At 40.9% G+C, this 21308-nt stretch overlaps 1 protein-coding gene across 5 annotated transcripts; it reads left to right on the top strand.

The window, feature by feature from the left end:
- Positions 1-1321: 1321 nt before the first annotated feature.
- On the top strand, positions 1322-21046 carry dpysl4 (dihydropyrimidinase like 4). Of its 5 annotated transcripts, XR_010925026.1 has the most exons (16): positions 1322-2000; positions 5939-6027; positions 6950-7134; positions 7230-7394; positions 11522-11583; positions 11666-11746; positions 11903-11971; positions 12108-12228; positions 14571-14727; positions 14819-14960; positions 15287-15371; positions 15657-15742; positions 15856-16035; positions 16856-17021; positions 17114-17296; positions 19236-21046. XR_010925026.1 is itself a non-coding variant. In XM_067577315.1 (15 exons), exons 1-15 carry the CDS (start codon positions 1686-1688, stop codon positions 17203-17205), a joined length of 1995 nt encoding a protein of 664 aa, XP_067433416.1. In that variant the 5' UTR covers positions 1322-1685; the 3' UTR covers positions 17206-21046. The 5 variants fall into 5 exon arrangements, 4 of the variants coding, with proteins under 4 accessions (XP_067433416.1, XP_067433417.1, XP_067433418.1 ...); XM_067577315.1 differs by having other exon boundaries at positions 17114-21046; XM_067577316.1 differs by lacking the exon at positions 1322-2000 and adding an exon at positions 4359-4527 and having other exon boundaries at positions 17114-21046.
- Positions 21047-21308: the final 262 nt, after the last annotated feature.

Here is a 21308-nt window from a genome sequence, read left to right as displayed (position 1 = left end):
TCAGACGGCAGCGCCTTCAGAGCTGCGGAATCAACAGTAATGAGCACTGACCTGTGTGTGTGTGTGTGTGTGTGTGTGTGTGTGTGCACGCGTGTGTGTCCTTTCAGTCTACAAAGTCAGACAGTTAAAAAGCCAACCGTCTCCCCCTTTTTGTGTCCTCGTATTCGTTGGAGCTGAAACTCTGAGCTCGCTGTGATGTCTTTAGGATGGTTCTCTCTATACCAGAGGAGAAAAATACACATGTTGCTATTTATTGTCAAGACATTGTTAGGTAAACTACCTACTTACTGTATATCTCCAGCCTTTTATCCTATCATACCAGCAACTACAGCACTAAACCTACTAATCAGATTCTTTTAAATGTCCCCAGGGTGCAGTCAGAGCTCGGTAAAACTGCTTTCTCCTTTTATGCACCTTAGGCATGAAATAAACTGCAGAATACTATTACCGTAGAAGCACTTCCATCTTTGAATACCTTTAATGGTCTTTTACTGCCCTGAAGGAAACATGTTGCTGTTTTATATAACCATGACTTGAGTTAGACTGTGTTATAGATATCGAGGGTATGGCCACTATGTTTCTCTTCTTTCACTCTTTCCTTTGTGTAGCTTTTATGTATTGTTGTTCTGTCATGTGAAATTGTTTTTTTTAAAATGTGAAACTCCTTTATGCTGCCATCTTGACCAGGACTCCCTAGAAGAAGAGATCCTGTATTTCAATGAGACCTTCCTGGTTAAATAAAGGATAAATACATTTTAATAAATTTATACCATAATATTTGTTAGTCACATCAGTTCATTGTTGATTTGGATCCAAACAAGAAGAAAAATATAGAAAATCAGCAGGCATATGTTTTGACTCTCACAGAGGCAAACTGTCTCTCTTGGTGACAGTTTTTGTCTCCTCCCCCATGAGATGGTTGAACTCTATGTAGTTGTTTTTACAGGAACACCTGAAAGGAGGAAAAAGGAGGAAACACAACAACAACTTAGTGGTGCGAGAACATCCGCAGGAACAGCAGAACCTCCATACGCCTTCAGTCTGCATTCATTGGCATCGTGTGCATTGTTATATACGTTATGTCCTATAATGTATCACACTGAAAACACTTGTTTGTGATGAATGAGTGAAGCCTGGAAACACTGAGCAGATGTTTGTTCTCAGTCTGCTGAATATAAAGCTTCAGTTTCAGGTTTCATATTTGACATTTGAGTTGATGTTTGACTTCAACCAGGAAGTCATTTTCCCTCTACTTTGTTTCTGGTTTTTAGAGAAACGATTCATTCACAAGAAAGAGATTTAGTGACTCGTCTGATTCATGCTGTGAGCCCTGCGAGGGTCCAAACCCACTGTTTGGGAACCGTCTACCTTCATCTAAAGTAGCGAGACTTTTTGGTCTAAAAGAGGATTCAAACCAACAACCTCTCCGGAGAATCTGATTGGTTAAACTCACAACATCTCCACTTCTTTTTCCTCCCAACAGATCATTTACTCTCCTCAGCTGACTCTGAGCTCACAGATCTTCCCCTCCTCCCTGGCCTCCTTTTTCCCTTCCTCCTCCTCCTCCTCATTTATCGCCTGAGCTCTTCAGCCAACCCATCCTCCTCCTCCTCCTCCTCCTCCTCCTCCTCTTCTTCGTCTTCTGTCATTGTCTCTGCAGGACCTCTCTTGTTGGTGTCTGCAGGATGTCTGAGAAGAAGTGTCCGCAGGAGGATGACTGCGCCTCCCTGCTGTCCAGGCTGGGCTCCGACTCCCCGCGGCCTCGGATGAAGTATGGAGGGATGTTCTGCAACGTCGAAGGAGCTTTCGAGAACAAAACCCTGAACTTCGAGTCGTTCAGCCCGCAGACGCAGCGACGACGAGCCAATCGCACTCGGACTGATGACCATGTTGGAGGAGACGCAGCAAGAGGAGGAGGAGGAGGAGGAGGAGGAGGAGGAGGAGGTCAGACGGTGGTGTTTCCCTCCGGACACACCCGGGAAAACTACGGCAAGAGGGAGGTACAAAAGACTTATTTAATGACTTTGAAATGTGTTTGTGTCAGAAACAAAGTTTCAGTTTCTCCTCCCGGCAGGCTGATGGATTCACTGATATTTTACTAATTAATGAAATAATATCTTCAGATTTACTGCTGTTACATGAGATCTGAATTGAGACTCATAAACTTATAAAGATAGATATTTCATCAATCAGGATTATTCTTCCATTAATGTTTAAAAATGCTTGAACCTTTGAGGTCGTGACAGTTTTCTAAAAACTAAAACTGTTGAGAAAACATGAAGATTGTTGTTAGGATATTATTTGTAAAATCCTGTTCTTTTCTTTTTCTCTTACATCACTGAAACAAGAGAATCTGACCTGGAATCAGGTGGAATACTCTCCTGTGATTGGTTGAGCCGGGTGTGGTGTGAAAATGAGACAATAAACTTTCTTTCAGACGGATCGAGTTCACGTTGTGAAACAGCTGATTTCTTAAAACGTCACGTTTGTTTAAATCAGAGACGTGACGCCTCGTCATGTTTACATGTGACCTGCTTTCTCATCGTCTTCTTCATGTGAGCACGTTGCAGAACAAAGACTTCAGAGGAAGCATCGCCATCATCATCATCATCCTCCTCTGTTTAAAATCTTTTTAATTTACAGAAACATCTAATACATTTATACAAATAATGAAATAATAATATAAATTGGTTTATACAGCAGAGTCTCACAAATTGCTTAAAATCTTTAAACAAGAGTTTGAAGATGTGATTTAAAGAAGCGATTCTCTACTTTTCTTTTACTCAAAGTAATAAAGTGTCTGTTTCTACTTTTACTCCATATAATATTACTAAATATTTGTACTTTTCTGCTGCATTTATCTGACAGCTGCAGGTTCAGAAACAACCCAACATACATCAGTAATAATAGTCCAATAATATACATCCCATACATGTAATACTATGACTATAGTAGCTGATGACACTTGTGTTCTTTTACTTTTCCACAGTGGTTGAAGAAGTACTCACATCCTTTACTGCAGTCAAAGTACCAATATGGCAACGTAAAAATACTCCATCACAAGTAAAACTCCTGCATGAAAAATCCTACAACAGTACAAGTACATAAGTATTATGAGCTTGATGTAGTTAAAGTATTGCAGTAAAAGTACATAAGTATTATGAGCTTGATGTAGTTAAAGTATTTCAGTAAAAGTACATAAGTATTATGAGCTTGATGTAGTTAAAGTATTGCAGTAAAAGTAGTGGTTTGGTCCCTCTGACTGATATATTATTATATATGACATCATTAGATTATTAATAGTGAAGCATCAGTGTTAGAGCAGCATGTTACTGTTGTAGCTGCTGGAGGTGGAGCTAGTTTACACTACTTTATATACAGTTAGCTAGTTTAGTCCAGTGGTTCCCAACCTAGGGGTCGGGCCCCTCCAAAGGGTCAGCAGATAAATCTGAGGGGTGGTGAGATGATTAATGGGAGAGGAAAGAAGAAAAAACAAAGTTCTGATACACAAATCTGTTTTCAGTTTTTGGACTTTTTCTCTAATCTTTGATTTTTGCTGAAATATTGGATCATTTGAACATTTATTGAAATGAAAGCATGTGAGAAGTTTAGAGGGAAAAATCACTATTTGGTGGAGCTGTTAACAACTCATAGACATGTGAAATGTGACCCCGACTACACACTGCTTTTTGTAAGACGTCAAAAGACAAAAAGGTTGGAAACCACTGGTTTCATCTTTAACAATGTGTTGTATTTTAAAAGCTTGTTATATTATCCATTGTGTCAAATCTTCATCTGAAAAGTAACTAAAGCTGTCAGATAAATGTAGTGGAGTAGAAAGTACAATATTTCCCTCTGAAATGTAGAAAGTAGCATCACATGGAAATACTCAAGTAAAGTACAAGTACCTCAGTATTGTACTTAAGTACTCTCCACACTGCTTTTCCAGGACTGTAACTTGTTCTGAAGTATTTTTATGTCACTTTTATGAATCTCAGTTTTTCTTCTGAAACATGAAGTTTAAACAAGAAATAAATGAATAAATAAACTAAATCTTCATCATCATCCTCAGCAGCGCTCTGCTCTTGGACCCTCACAGCCAATCAGCGCCCAGCACACCAAATACATCCGGGGATCTTCTTTCAAAATAAGAGACCACAGCACGTGCAGTATAATTTAATGGAGTTTCAGTCTGAATCTGTGTGATGAAACATGATGCTTTGATTCACAGTAATCTATGTGAACTGATTGAAAGTGTATTGATTGATCAGTATTTCACCGATAATTAGAAACAAATAAAAAAAAATTCTGCAAAATAAAACTGAAGTTCGCGTAAGACGCTTTATTTTGAAGCCTCACACCGGAAGCTGTGTGCGTGTTGTCGGCGGCGTGTCGTCAGAGCAGACGGGAGCAACAATAGCAGGCTGTCTGTGTGTGCGGATCAATCAGCCGATCACAGATCGATCAGAGCCGATCAGCTGCAGCAGCATGTCGTTCCAGCCCAAGAAGAGCAGCGCGAGACCCGCGGTAGGTTCAACCGAGCAGAGCCGAGCCGGGATAACGGGGCTGAGCCGGGATGAACGGGGCCGAGCCGGGATAACCGGGCCGGGAGGCAGGATGCTGCAGCTCCACCTGTCAATCACCGAGGCTGACCGGCTCAGTTCGGCTCAGTTCGGCTCGGCTCGGTTTGGTTTCAGAGATGCGAACTGGAGTGAAGCTGCAGAGATTTTTTAATGCAATGATGATTTATTAATAAAAACATAAAGAGATTTAACAGCCTCTAACAGAAAAACTGAAAAAAAAAAAAAAAAAAGATTTACAGCCGAGATCAAATATCATAAATATGACTTCTGCATCAATCAATCAACCAATCATCTATTGATGGGTCACGCTGGCACCAGACTGTAAGGAAACCCAGACATCCTTCACCGTGGCAACGCCCTCCTGCTCCTCCTGGAGGATCCGTTCAGTCAATCAATAAAACTTTATTAGTACAGCATCTTTCATACAGGTCAGTGCTTCAGGTGACTGACGAGCTGATAATAAGACAGAACAGATGCAGACAGGAAATCACGAGAGAAAATAAACACATGGAAACGTAATAAAATCAAATAGATTTAATAATAATAATAATAATGAGGGGAGATAAAAGTTAGATAAAAACAGACAAATAAGATCAGTAAGAGGGAAAAAATAATAAAAAGGAAATAATTTCTATAAATCATTGTGAATCAAAGTCAAGCTGAAAAAGGTTTTAAAGACATCGACACTTCTGCTGCTCTCGGATCCTCGTCAGACCACTGGGATCCTCGTCAGACCTCTGGGATCCTCGTCAGACCGTCATCCAGCATCTTGGAGCATCAAAGCTAAAAGTTGCCTCACAAAAGTTTCAGTCCGGCTGACGCAGTTCATAAACCGTCAGCACATGCAGGAGCACCAACAGCTTTACAAACAAGTAAAAGAATTTTAAAATCAATACGAAAACCGGTGTAAGGAGTTTTGAACATTGTATTAATCATATATAGGATCAATAATTGCTGATGATTAACAGTCAAACAGCTGTTGTGGTGAATTTTTCTCCTCAGTCTGCTCTGATCTTCCAGATTAAAGGTTTAAACTCTGAATTTAAATCAGCAGAAACTGATTTAAAGAGGTGACGAAAACAGAAGAAAAGACGTGATGATGAAAATAAGAACATTTCAAATCTGCAGCGGAGTTATAATCTGGATTAACGTCGATCGTTTCACCCGTGAACAGGCGTCAGATTAATGTTCATAAAATATCATCAGTGTATCTAACAAGAAAAGTCCCAAAATAAAAGGATCATTATCACAAATGTGTGTTGACATTACAAAATGAAAATAAAGCTGTGAAAGTTACAATCTGCTGCTATTATGACTTCCTGCTGTTACCCAGAATGCTCTCTGTCTGCTTCCAGGGCGACCGACTGATCATCAAAGGAGGAAAGATCGTCAATGACGACCAGTCGTTCTACGCTGACGTCTACGTCGAGGATGGAACCATCAAGTAGTCATGTTTATATTCATATTTCATTATTTTCATATTTATCTTATATTTACATTATTTTCATTTTTGTCAATTTTAGGAAAATATTTTCTGATCAATGTTAGTGATTGAGATTGTGATAATTTACTAAAAGTGAAACTTAAGGCGTTTATTGAACAAGATGTGAGTGAAACAAACACAATCAGATGAAATGATGCAGTTTGTTGTTTCGCCTGTTTTCCATAAAAAAGATGAAGCAGTTTTGTCTCAGTTGTCAGTTTATGAAAAACTGCTGCTAAATAATATTTTCATATCTCATTAGAGGAAACAAATCGTTTGATTTTCTGGGAATCGGAGCACAGCTCTGTCTCGCCCCGCTGTGGCCTCGCTGTCATGGAGAGTCTCAGCGCCTGCTAGCGTCTCACAAGCTAGTAACACAAACTCAAACACAGATTCTGTTCTTAGGGAGACTCTGTAACATCTGTCCAGGGAATACAGATGAAAAATATTCTCTGGACTAACTCTGGCGCATTTACAGCATTTACAGTGTTTATTAATGTGCACTGTCCCTGTTAAATAAACCAACAAATACATAAAAATAAAGTAATAAATAAACATTATTGCCATTTCAGAATTCAAGTTCATTACAGATTCACAAAGCTGAAGAACTGAAGTGTTTTGGATGAGAGTTGAAACATCTTCAACAATCTGAAACGAATCTAGTTGCATTTTTTTTTCCCACAAAAACATCTTTGGTCGAATGTAAAAGTTATGAATCAGACGGTTTCACAGAATGAACATGAATTCCCTCCAGCTGAGAACATTTACTGCTGACAGAGAAATCAACAGCAGCAGGTGAATAATGTCAGAATCCATCATTCAGTCAGCGGTCACCTGACCTGCAGGTGACATCATCAACCTTCCTGCTGTGTGTCTTGAACAGACAGATCGGTGAGAACCTGATCGTCCCCGCTGGCGTGAAGACGGTGGATGCGTACGGTCAGCTGGTCATCCCTGGAGGAATCGACGCCAACACCAACCTGCATGCTCCGCAGAAAGGCCTGAACCCCGCCGACGACTTCTACCAGGGAACCAGAGCCGCTCTGGCCGGAGGAACCACCATGATCAGTCAGATTATTACCAATAAACTGTCAATACCGATCAATCAGGAACAGACCAGGGAAGCACAGTGATAATAATGAAACTGATGTTTGTGTTCACAGTCGACCACGTGTTGGCGGAGCCTGGAATCAGTTTACTGTCAGCGTTTGAGCAGTGGAGGGACGCGGCGGATCAGAGGGCGTGCTGCGATTTCTCTCTACACCTGGACATCACTCGCTGGCACGACGGACTGTACGAAGAGCTGGAGACTCTCATCAAAGACAGAGGTGGTTTACACCTGGACACCTGGACACAACACGTCAATACACGTCAACACAGACACGTCAACACAGAGACACGTCAACACAGACACGTCAACACAAAGACACGTCAACACAGACACGTCAACACAAAGACATGTCAACACAAAGACACGTCAACACAGACATGTCAACACAAAGACATGTCAACACAAAGACACGTCAACACAGACACGTCAACACAGACACGTCAACACAAAGACACGTCAACACAAAGACACGTCAACACAGACACGTCAACACAAAGACATGTCAACACAAAGACACGTCAACACAGACACGTCAACACAAAGACACGTCAACACAGACACGTCAACACAAAGACACGTCAACACAAAGACACGTCAACACAGACATGTCAACACAAAGACACGTCAACACAAAGACACGTCAACACAGACACATCAACACAAAGACACGTCAACACAAAGACACGTCAACACAGACATGTCAACACAAAGACACGTCAACACAAAGACACGTCAACACAGACACGTCAACACAAAGACACGTCAACACAAAGACACGTCAACAAAGAGACGTCAACACAGACACGTCAACACAGACACGTCAACACAAAGACACGTCAACACACAAACACATCAACACAGACACGTCAACACAAAGACACGTCAACACAAAGACACGTCAACACACAAACACATCAACACAGACACATCAACACAGACACATCAACAAAGACACGTCAACACAAAGACACATTAACACAAAGACACGTCAACACAAAGACACGTCAACACAAAGACACGTCAACACAAAGACACGTCAACACAAAGACATGTCAACACAAAGACACGTCAACACAAAGACATGTCAACACAAAGACACGTCAACACAGACACGTCAACACAAAGACACGTCAACACAAAGACACGTCAACACAAAGACATGTCAACACAAAGACACGTCAACACAGACACGTCAACACAAAGACACGTCAACACAAAGACACGTCAACACAAAGACACGTCAACACAGACACGTCAACACAAAGACACGTCAACACAAAGACACGTCAACACAGACACGTCAACACAAAGACACGTCAACACAAAGACACGTCAACACAAAGACACGTCAACACAGACACGTCAACACAAAGACACGTCAACACAAAGACACGTCAACACAGACACGTCAACACAAAGACACGTCAACACAAAGACACGTCAACACAGACACGTCAACACAAAGACACGTCAACACAAAGACACGTCAACACAGACACGTCAACACAAAGACACTAGTTGTGGGGGAAAAATTGATTCACATAAGAATTGCGATTCTTATCTTTGATTCTAAATCGATTCACAATTTCCAAAAATCGATTTTTAAAAGCGTTTTTCCATCTTAAGTATAGTTTAAATTTTCTCAGTAGCAATTTTAGCAGTGTGGCTACTTGTGAGTCAGTTGCTGCTAATGTTAGGTCTCTGAGTCGGTGGCCTATTGAAAATAAAGCAGCAAGAAATTCAGCCGGTTTCATCTTCACTGAAGGCAAGCGTCTGGATTTTGGATTTTACAATATGCCGGGGAAGAAGGAGTTTGGTGTGCAAGGTTTGCAAAACCAAAGTCAAGTACTTCGGGAACACACCAAATACCCGGGCTCACATCATACACCATCACCCAGAATTGAAAGAAGTGGAACAAGGGCCAACAGCCAACCAAGGCACACTGCACCACTGGACCAAACTCCCAGCCTTGAGTGAACAGGCAGAAAAATAAACTAGATCCATCACCTGTTTCACTTCAAAAGACCTGCACCCCTAGTAGTCGACAAAGAAAGGTTCATATACATGATCCAGACAACTGAGCCAAAGTATGACATACCATAACGTCATTTTTTTACTGAGAAAGTGGTACCTCAGCTTTACCAAGAGACAAAGGTAAAAGTCAGGGAAGCCTTGACTGAAGCCACCAGAATAGCTCTTACCTGTGATGCATGGACAACCCAGTCATTCGTCACGTTCACCGAGTGGCAGCTCGAGTCTCATGTTTTACAAACTAAGGTGACGCATGAAAGCCACACAGCCATGAATGCAATGTTTCACTCCGTCGCAGATGAATGGAAGCTAACAGTTGCAGATTTGGTGATTGTTAGAGGTAATGCTGCGAACATGTTTGCTGCTGTGCAGCTGGAAAACTTAACATACGTGTTTTGCAGATATAATCATTCTTGCCGCTCAGCAAGCTCTGAAGCTAAATTCGGTGTCACGGCTGCTTGGAAGGATTGGGCGAATCACTTGATCCCTCCACTGCTGCACCATTGTTAAGTCATGCCCTGCAGGTGAAACAGAAGCTTCTGCAGTTGTTGCCACACAAGCTGAAAATCGTTGTCGCTACAAGATGGAATAGTGCTTTCGAAATGGTTGAAAGATTTCTAGAGCAGCAGTCTGCCATTTGTGCTGCTCTCCAGGTGAGAAAATATGGAGGTTCAAGCAACATCTGCAAACAGCGAAATGAATGTCTCCAATGCTGAAGAAATAGCTAAAGCACTCAAGCCAATGAAATACACAACCAACATCATGTCACAGGACTCTAAACTGTCAATGATCGCTCCATTGCATGTTCAGCTGCTTCACGACACAGAAGCAGGCTTTGCTGGTGTTGACACACCAATTGTCTGGGAAATCAAAGCGGTGATCCACAAAGATTCAGCAAAGAGATACACAAGAGTGCAGAAGAGCATTCTTCACACAGCCTCTACACTCGATCCCAGGTTTAACACACTGCCTTTCCTTCCTAAAGAAGAACAGCTGGACATCTATGCTAAAGTGATTGCAGAGGCTGCAGCACTTGAGGTAATTAGCCTACTCTTTAATAATAGATGTTTTATAACAGTATACTGTCCATTTGTATGTTTAACTAATAACACAGATACAGTATAACACATATCATAATGTTACAAAATGTCAAAATGTTCTATTTTATCTTAGGGTAAGGGCACCTTGCTTATAAAATAAAACATAATTAATATGACTGTTGACTCTTTCTGCAGAAAGAGGTGAGGCCAGTTAAGGCTGAGGACAATCCTGAGGAGCCAGAATCAGGCCAAGAAGAAGGTCCTGCCTCTAAAAGAAGAACATCTGCACTGGCTAATCTGCTGGGCAGGACATTTACTGAGCTCAGAGGTGTCCCTAAATCTGCCAACACCAGAGCTGAGGAGGAGCTGAAGATATCTGGAGGAAGCTCCACTATCTCTCACAAGACCCCCGTCAATGGCGGATGTCCCATGAGACAGCTTTCCCTCTACTGGCCAAATTAGCTAAATGCTACCTGTGCTACCTAGTGAGAGCGCAGAGAGAGGATTCTCCACTGCTGGGGGATATAGTGCCAGCACAGTGGAGCAATCTTACTCCAGAACATATAGATCAGCTTTTTTTTCTACAAAGAACCTGGATATTGCAGTAATTCTACACACCAAGTCAAAACTGTGTCAAGCATTATTGTTCAATTTGTTGAAAAATCACACGAAATACCAGTTTTACAGTGTTATTTTTGAAATCGGCAAGTTTCTGAGAACTAAAAATGCAGCTAGCCTAGGCCTGCCAATTTTATTTATGTGACAGCATTTTTATTTTTTGTGTGACAGACCTTGTTATTCTTGAAATCACTGAGAATTGAAAAATACTAAAAAGTTTGTGAATAAATGTTACCTTTTGTCTCAAGTCTGCCTTTGTGTGTTTGCAATCAGTTGATATCACTTTTTCAAATATAAAAACTACATAATCTTCTACACACTTTACTATGCTTTCATGCCATCATTTGCCACGCTGCCTTTCTTAGCGCACAGCGGACTGAGGTAGATCCTGAAATTAGCATCACTGCACAATGAATAAAGAATCCATTTTGAGTGGAATCGTGAGATTCAGAAAGATTCAACCTCTAGTCCATACATGACATCGCAAAGACAAATACACGTCAACGTGAAGACACATCAAGGTCGACACGTGTTTGTCAAAGATACATCAACACAATCACAAAGTACTTTAAATGCATCAGTGTTTGAAAGCTGCTGTACAGGTGAACTTTAACTGTAGCACTGCTGTGTATTAATTACAGTATTTGTGTTTCAGGTGTGAACTCCTTCCTGTTTTTCATGGCCTACAAAGACAGATACCAGAGCTCCGACTCTCAGGTGGAACCACTGTTATTATTATATTATCATTATTTCTGTTGTTGTTGTTATTGTTGTTGCTGAGATGTTTTCATGGTTTCAGCTCTACGAGGCGTTCGGGGTCCTCCGGGACCTCGGAGCCATCGCCCAGGTCCACGCTGAGAACGGTGACATCATTGATGAGGTTATACAGCCTGACCAATTACACAGACATTTTATTTATGCAGGAAAATCTCTTTCAAAACACATAAAAACAATGTTTAATTAATAAGCTGAAGATTATTTTTAATTGGAATTTTTACACTGCATTTGAACTGGTTTAAACCGGATTGTGTTTCAGGAACAAAAGAAGCTTCTCAGTCACGGCATCACAGGACCTGAAGGACACGTTCTGTCTCACCCTGAAGAGGTAAATACAGCTAAGAAACACCTTGTGACACAAAAACTTAGAGTATATACATATAAACGTCCACCAGGTGGCATTAGTGGCAGCCAGTAGATGTGTACTTCTGATGATGTACGTGTGTTGTCATGTTGTATCTCAGGTAGAGACAGAGGCGGTGTATCGAGCCATCACCATCGCCAAACAGGCCAACTGCCCGATCTACATTACCAAGGTGATGAGCAAATCTGCTGCTGATGTCATCGCCAAAGCCAGGAAGAAAGGTGACATCATCCCCTTAATCCAGATTAGAAGAGATTTCAGTTTAGACTGTGTTGTTTTTATGATTCAGTCTGTGAGAATGTAGATTTGGAAATAAAAATCTCTCCACGACTCCACTCAGAGAGTCTAAGAAGGTTGGATACTCCCACACAGAAGTGACCCTCTGATTCTCTGGGTACAATGTCAACATAGAGGCCCTTTGAGTATCCCCACACTTACCTGGTGCTTTAAACCACAACCTCGGAACAGAAGAGAGGATGCAGCTGTGACCAGTTGTTACTGCTCCACCTACCGCACCAACTCCACCTTCTATCCCACCAGAGAGGTGATGCTTCAGCTCTCCAGAACTAGGTTTTGCATCTTGGACTGTCATTTTTAGGGTCCCCCTAATATGTGTGAGGTAGTTCTGTCACAAAGTTGCCATTTCATAAAGGTTTTGGACTCACTCTCACACCTCTTCATAACATTCAGTGAATGAGCGACCTCTAGCAGATGGAGCGCAAAAAAACATCCAGATATACTACGAGTGATGTTGCAGTGCTGAGTGTGTGTGTGGCGGACTGGATGGAGCGGAGGGACAGAGCAGAACTCTGGAGGGGAGAGCCGGGGGCCGAGCCGGAGCTTCTGGAGGAATAACACCGGATTCTGCTCTGATCCAGAGCTGTTTATCTATCGGTTAACAGCTCTCTTTGTCTCTCTTCATCCATGTTGACCGCCGACTGGAGGGGAAACGGAAATGTCAAGGACGTCAATGTCGAATTTGACCAATGAAAATAGGGTTAGGTGTGTGAAACTTTACAAAAATAGAGCCAGGGCGAGCGGTTTTTGAAACAAGCAACACGTTGCTCAGTCTGTTCACTGTGCACAGAGCAAGTTAAGCACACCAATAAGTAAAAAGCCAAAAAAAAAAAAAAGAAGAAAAACGTACTTTAAAAGCGTTAATTGAAGACATCAATAAGACATGAGTAGGTAAGATAATAAAACATTAATAATAAAAGATAATACAAGCAATAAAAATAACAAAATAAAAGACTGACTGGAGTATTTACAATAAAGTTATAGCAACTTCCTCTGTCATGGCAAAACATCAAATGTCTGTCTCGCTCACACCTGTGTCATCAAAATCATGCAAGTTTTGGGCCCACTCACTTGAATTTCAATTAGTACATTGAAAAGTCTTGATGTGTTTGTGTGTAAAACAAATTAATTTCCTAATTTTCATCAAGTCTATTTTTAGAAAAGTAAAGACTTTTAACCCACATGGCCTGGTCAAAGTGTGATTGACATGTGTACTGTCAGGTGTGTAGAGACAATAAGTAACTGCAGCTGGACACAGAAAAATACTCATATATTTGAATGGAGAGCATGAGCGTGAGTGTGAGAATAAAGGAAAAACTGCTGTACAGAGCTGCAAATTTTAGTTTTGATGGTATTTTTCTACAGCACTTTATCACTAAACTGTCACGCTTACTCCATTTTTTCCCTTCCCCTAATACGTCATCCTCACTACTGAATTATAAATATAAGACCTATAATTATTGTAGAATAAATGATAATAACAACAAACTTCATTCAAAGTTTGTAGATAATGTACTGTATGTATATAGGCCTTTCTGCTGTGAGCTGCATTCAACCCCCACACCAGTGGCGGCTGGTGACTCAAAAAATTGAGTAGGACAGGAGGAAAACCAACATACCGCATCAAACTATATCATTGTCCCACCTGATGAAATTGGAGGGGTGGGGGGCAATTTTATAATGCAATAAAACAATTTGCTTTTAAAAACTAAAACCCCTGAGTGGTGTTAAGTATAATAAATAAATGAGGTACTACATAAAAGCCAGACTAAACAGATGGGTCTCTAGTCTATGTTTAAAAATATCTATTCTTTCAGCTTCCTCAGATCCTCTGCAGCTGTTCCAGCAGCTCGGAGCGTGACGGCTGGAAGCAGCATCATTGAAGGTTTTTGTTCTGCTTTGTGGAAGAGCTAAAAGAGAAGAACTGGAGTTATGTGAGGGGCCTTCCTGGATCATAAATCAGGCGCATTTCTCAGAGGTAGTCTGGTGAGAGGACATGTAGTGCCTTATAAACTAATAAAAAAAAAATCAGTACGGAAACTAACAGGTAACCAGTGTAAAGACTTTAAAATAGACGCAATGTGTGCTCTCCTTCTGGTCAGCACTTGTGCAACAGAATTCTGGATAAGATGACCCGATCAGGAGCTGTTGCCCCCAGCAACACAGCTCCCAGGATCACTGGGGTATTCAGACTCCTCCACTACGTAATGGTGGATGTGCTCAGACAAGTACTGTAGGTTACACATCTGTGTGTTTATGTCTTCAGGTATGGTGGTGTATGGGGAGCCAATCACAGCCAGTCTGGCCACTGATGGCTCTCACTATTGGTCCAAAGACTGGGCCACAGCTGCTGCCTTCGTCATGAGCCCACCCCTCAACCCTGACCCTTCAACTCCACAGTACCTGACCTCTATGTTAGCATGGTGAGTATGACTCCACCTCTGTTACCATGGTGAGTATGATTCTATTTGTACCAGGTGACCCTGACAGGTGTGTTGTGTGTTTTTCTTCCAGTGGAGACCTCCAGGTGACGTCCAGCGCCCAGGCCAGCTTCTCCACGGCTCAGAAAGCCGTCGGTAAAGATGACTTCACTCTGATCCCAGAGGGAACTAACGGGATCGAGGAGAGGATGTCGGTGGTCTGGGACAGAGCTGTGGTGAGATAATCTGACCTTTGACCTTTAAGAGGTATCAGAATCTGTTTAAGGAGAGAAAAAGCCCCTAAAATATTTAGAATATACTTAGTTTCTGCATGTCAACTTTGTATTGAAAACCAAAAAATGGCAGGACATGCATCACAAAACATCTTCCATCATCCTGAACAGGAATCCCTCTTCTGTTGATCCTCCTAAAAGCTTTTTCTTTATCTGAGTTGGGGCTCTAAGGATATATGCTGTCTAAACAAGTATTAGAGAACAGGATGAATTTTACATGTGAGACTTGGCTTATGTCACCTTACATCTATCTTTAATTTTCTTTGCAGTCTACAGGGAAGATGGATGAAAATGAGTTTGTTGCAGTAACAAGCACCAATGCTGCAAAACTCTTCAACATTTACCCTCGCAAAGGTATCACATCAGTCATCAGAGTTACACTGTGGAGATAAAGACAAAGTTACTGACCGTCATGTAATAACACACAAGAAGATGACATGTGGACTTTGATCCTTTTTTGATCAGATGAAACCGTAACTAAAGTGTAACTTTATGTAAAAATGCTTTAATCGAATGAATGAATATGAAGTTGAGAATTCTGTCATAGTCATGCAAAGAACCTGCCGCAGTGATATTTTGTTTAAAACTAGAAAAAGTAGAAGTCAGTAGAACTCAGTAGAACTGTGCTTGTGTGTTCAGGACGGATTGCTGTTGGTTCTGATGCTGATATCGTCGTCTGGAACCCAAAAGAGACTCGAACTGTTTCTGGAGAAACTCACAACCTGGTAACGAGGGCGCGGGCTGCATCAATCATCATCATCAATAATCAGCATTCATCATCAATCATCACCATCACTGATGATCATTGATCACCTCCTCCTGTCCTGTCTCTGTGCAGACAGTGGAGCTGAACATCCTCGAGGGTTTAGAATTTCGTGGCGTGGCATCGGTGGTGATCAGTGGCGGTCGAGTCGTTCTGGAGGACGGAAAACTCAACGTGACGGAAGGTTCAGGACGCTTCGTCCCCCGGAAGGCTTTCCCCGACGCTGTCTACAGGAGGATCAGAGCTCGCAGCAAGGTAACCTACCACCCACCTGTTAACCAGGTAACCTATCAACAACTTGTCAGCCAGGTAACCTACCAACCACCTGTTAACCAGGTAACGTACCAACAACCTGTCAACCAGGTAATCCACCAAACATACAATACTGTGCAAAAAAGTAAAGTGAGAAAGCTTTTAAAAATAATGCCATGAATAGTTTTTATTGATCAGTTAACTTGATCCAAAGTTGAGTAAACAGCAGAAACCTAAAGTAAATCAATATTTGCTGTGAGCAGCTTTGCCTTTAAAACAGCAGCAATTCTCCTCGGTTCACCTGCACACAGTGTTTCAAGGACTTGGCAGGTCGGTTGTTCCTGCATCTTGGAGAAGTTGCCACAGTTCTTCTGTGGATTTCGGCGTCTCAGCTGCTTCTGTCTCTTCATGTTAATCCCAGACTGACTCCATGATGTTGAGATCAGAGACCATCTGTTGCAGGACTCCTTGTTCTTCTTGTTGCTGAAGATAGTTCTTTATGACTCTGGCTGGATGTTTGGGCTCATTGTCATGCTACAGATGATCAGACGCCTCCCTGATGCTGTTGCACTTTGGAGAAGAATTTAAACATCCAGGTGCCTAAAACTTTTGCACAGTACTGTATGTTAAACAAATAACCTTCTGGTTTAACACATGACCACCCAGTCAACATGGTTGACAAGCTGGTTGTCTACCAGGGGATCAATAACCATTGAGGTAACTGACAGGTTAATAATAGTGTACTGGAGGCCAATCAGTTAACTAATTTATCAGCCTGTCAGCAACCTGAGATTGTTTTTGTTTTTTTTATTGCTCTGCTCAGATGGCCGAGGCTCGTGGTGTCCCCCGTGGTAACTACGATGGTCCGGTTCATGATGTCATCAGTATGACTAAATCGGTCCCATCCACTCCAACCACCAGGGGGACCCCCTGTCCCAAAACCCAAACCGGCCCCCGAAACCTCCACCAATCAGGATTCACCCTGGCAGGTAGTGTGCAGACATGAAGGACACACATTCATCTGCAGTATTCCAATAATCTGATCAATACACTGATCATTTTTTCTTCTTCTTCTCTGCAGGAGCTCAGATTGACGACCACATACCGCGACGCTCTGCTCAGAGGATTGTGGCGCCGCCTGGTGGACGATCCAACATTACATCCTTATCTTAAAACAACAGCAAGAATTAAACTGTTACTCTGAGCATGTACAACTCAGAGTACCAGTACTTCAACAAATACTGAACCCTACAACAACCTTACAGTTAGTACTTGATCTTAATGTGACAGTACTTCAGCTAGTACTAAATCCTACAACAATGGCACTACCATCTTGCAACTAGAACAAAAACATTTCAACAATGGTAATACCACTCAACAGCAAATGGTGGTACTATAACTAGTTTAAAAACGTACAACTACTTCACTAGTACTCAGTCCTGCAAACACCCAACTTCTTCCAAACCTACAACTTGTGATATATCCTCCAACAATTTACTTCTACAAGTATTAAACCCTAAAACAACCCTCCAACTAATACTAAAATCTACAACGATACTTTAATTAGTACAAAATTATGCAAACGTGGTACTATCACTTTACAAATACTAGTAGGACCTACACACAATTAACAGTAATAAACCTTCTAACTGGTTCAAAATCCTTTTTTGTACTTTTTTGTATTCCAACTAGTAATGAATGTTACAACGATACTACAACCTTACAGGTCCTACACTCTACGACTACTCGTTAATTAATTAATTAACCCTGTTACAGTGGTGCAACAGCTACTACTAAACCCTAAAACTATTACTAAATGCTAGAATATTGGTACTTCAACCAGTATTAATATAGTATAAACTGTACAAATACCCAACAACCGCCTCTAAACTTAAAACTAGTGCTAAATCTTCAAACAATTGTACTTCTTCTTAGGAGTAAACCTTCAAGAACAACCTTCCACCTAGTACTGAATCCTGAAACAATGGTATTACAACCCTACAAATACTACTAAACCCTACAACAACTGTACTTCAAATAGTACTAAATGTTACAACAATGGTACTACAACCCTTCAGCATGTACTACAACCTGTGACGAGTACTAGACTCTACAACAGCGGTACTCAACTAGTACTGAATAATACAACACTGGTATTTGAAACCAGTTCTTTGAAGTACTCTACCCCTTCACATGTGTACTAAAGATTTCATCTCATCTTAAAACATATCATCAGTTTTCACTTCACCATGTTCTCGTTCTCTCTCAGCTCCCTCTGACAGAGGGAGTAGTAGTAGTAGTAGTAGTAGTAGTAGTAGTGGCAATAGTAGATACAGTACATCACTTAACATAACATAGCATATAACTGACTGGTTGTTTGTTCCCAGATAAACAGCTGGCTCCATCAAAATACTTCTTCCATTTTTACAGTGAACTCATCCTGCTCATGTTGGTCATTGTAAATTAAATTCATGTAACTCCACAGTAGTCATTATTCAAACAGTAACACTTAAGTAACATTTTGTGTCTTTTTTCACAATATAGTGCATTTTACTGAAGGACTTTGACAATGTACTAGCATATTATTCCAGTTCCATGTCACTCCTCTATCTGTTCCTTAAAGAATCAGTCTGTGGTAGAGTAATGTGAGTGGTGTTCATCCTGATGAGTGTTCCTATTGGTCAGATTTAATCTGGACTGACTGAGTCGGACTGCAGGTCTGGTCCTGTCAGCATGAGCTCAATCTTTTTGTCTCAGAATGAAAAAAACAGATTTTAACTTTCAGAGTAAAACCATGAGAATTTCTGTGAACATAAAAACATCAACTAACCTCATATGGTGCTATAAATCCAGTGGTAGCCTCCAGGTAGCAATCCCTTCATCCCTATTCCCAGATTATCTAAAGCAATATCTGACTCGCCCACCAGATTATCTAAAATTATATCTCCGCTTCCTTGATTATATGAAATAATATCTGACTTCGCCCCCAGATGATCTAAAGTAATATAAATAATATTAAACTCCGCCTCCCAGATTATCTAAACTAATACTTGACTCCGCCTGCCAGATTATCTAACATATTATCAGACTCCACCCTTCTCACGCCCCCCTACTGTGACCTCTGATGACCTATGATGATTTTTAACTGTATTTGATTTGTAAAGACTTCATTTGATACCATGATCATTTTGTATTTTTTACAGTTTTTGTATCCTGGCAGTGTTAGCATCAGCGATCGTAGTACTCAGACACAGTTCAGCCACCAAGACACCCACTGCAGCCATGTTCGTGCCAAGCTGTTGCCACAGCAACATGTGGTTAAGAGTCCATCATATAATCGTTATGGTGGAGAACATCTGCCATCATGCCGTCCTTAATAAACCTTGCAGATTCAGCTCCAACGTGACATCATTGTTAAAGACAACATGACATCATTGATAAAGACAACATGGCATCATTGATAAGGACAACATGACATCATTGATGTAGACAACATGACATCATTGATGAAGACAACATTGCGGCTGTGTCTCTGCTGGCTGAGCTGTTTCTCAGAGCATTTGTCTGTAGCAGTCTGTTGTTTTTCTGTCCTCACAGATGCACTGAAGCAAAAAACGGAGGACATGAACTCTTTATATAAAAAAATGTGCCGAAATGGAGGTGGGTATATGAAGAGGGGTTACCGTGGCGACGGTGCATCTGTTGGTGTTGTTCCCGTAGTGAATGTAAACCTTCTTCCTGTTGTGATGAGAGCTGCATGAGTAAATTAAACTGTGAAGAGAAACTCTGAATGAGGCGTCACTTTTTATACGACACACACTGACCTGAGATCAGATGTTTCCATAAAATCACACATACGGTATTTACACCACATGACCTGCAGATGTCACTGTGCTTCTTCAGAGTCGTCAAACATTACAGGTTTATTTCTTCACAGGGATCTTAATCGAACACCGTCATGTCAATGTGTGCATGTAAAGAGATGTCAGTGTGTGTTTGTGTCTTCAGTGGTGGAGAGTAACTAAATACATTTACTCTACCAGTTTTGAGGTACTTGTACTTTACTTGAGTATTTCCATGTGATGCTACTTTCTACATTTCAGAGGGAAATATTGTACTTTCTACTCCACTACATTTATCTGACAGCTTTAGTTACTTTTCAGATGAAGATTTGACACAATGGATAATATAACAAGCTTTTAAAATACAACACATTGTTAAAGATGAAACCAGTGGTTTCCAACCTTTTTGTCTTTTGACGTCTTACAAAAAGCAGTGTGTAGTCGGGGTCACATTTCACATGTCTATGAGTTGTTAACAGCTCCACCAAATAGTGATTTTTCCCTCTAAACTTCTCACATGCTTTCATTTCAATAAATGTTCAAATGATCCAATATTTCAGCAAAAATCAAAGATTAGAGAAAAAGTCCAAAAACTGAAAACAGATTTGTGTATCAGAACTTTGTTTTTTCTTCTTTCCTCTCCCATTAATCATCTCACCACCCCTCAGATTTATCTGCTGACCCTTTGGAGGGGCCCGACCCCTAGGTTGGGAACCACTGGACTAAACTAGCTAACTGTATATAAAGTAGTGTAAACTAGCTCCACCTCCAGCAGCTACAACAGTAACATGCTGCTCTAACACTGATGCTTCACTATTAATAATCTAATGATGTCATATATAATAATATATCAGTCAGAGGGACCAAACCACTACTTTTACTGCAATACTTTAACTACATCAAGCTCATAATACTTATGTACTTTTACTGCAATACTTTAACTGCATCAAGCTCATAATACTTATGTACTTTTACTGCAATACTTTAACTACATCAAGCTCATAATACTTATGTACTTTTACTGCAATACTTTAACTACATCAAGCTCATAATACTTATGTACTTTTACTGTAGTAGGTAGATTTTTTATGCAGGACTTTTACTTGTAATGGAGAATTTTTACATTGATGTATTGGTACTTTTACTTAATTAAAGGATCTGAGTACTTCTTCCATCTCTGTTGTGCCATCATGATGTGAAGCATCAAATCATCTGTAAGAACATGAAGGATGTTGGAGAAGACAGATTATTCTCATTCTTTAGTTTTGGTTGAACTACACAAACAGTTTGATTTCATTGTGTTTTCACTTCAATAAACTGCTGATCACAAACATTTATCAGGAGGTCAGCTGTCAGGGAGTAATGAGGCCAAACACACACACACACACACACACACACACACACACACACACACACACACACACACACACACAC

The sequence above is a fragment of the Thunnus thynnus genome, chromosome 20, assembly GCF_963924715.1.
Source record: "Thunnus thynnus chromosome 20, fThuThy2.1, whole genome shotgun sequence".
NCBI classification, from domain to species: Eukaryota; Metazoa; Chordata; class Actinopteri; order Scombriformes; family Scombridae; genus Thunnus; species Thunnus thynnus.
Note: the sequence above shows the minus strand (reverse complement) of the source record. Positions and strands in the feature narration are given on the sequence as shown.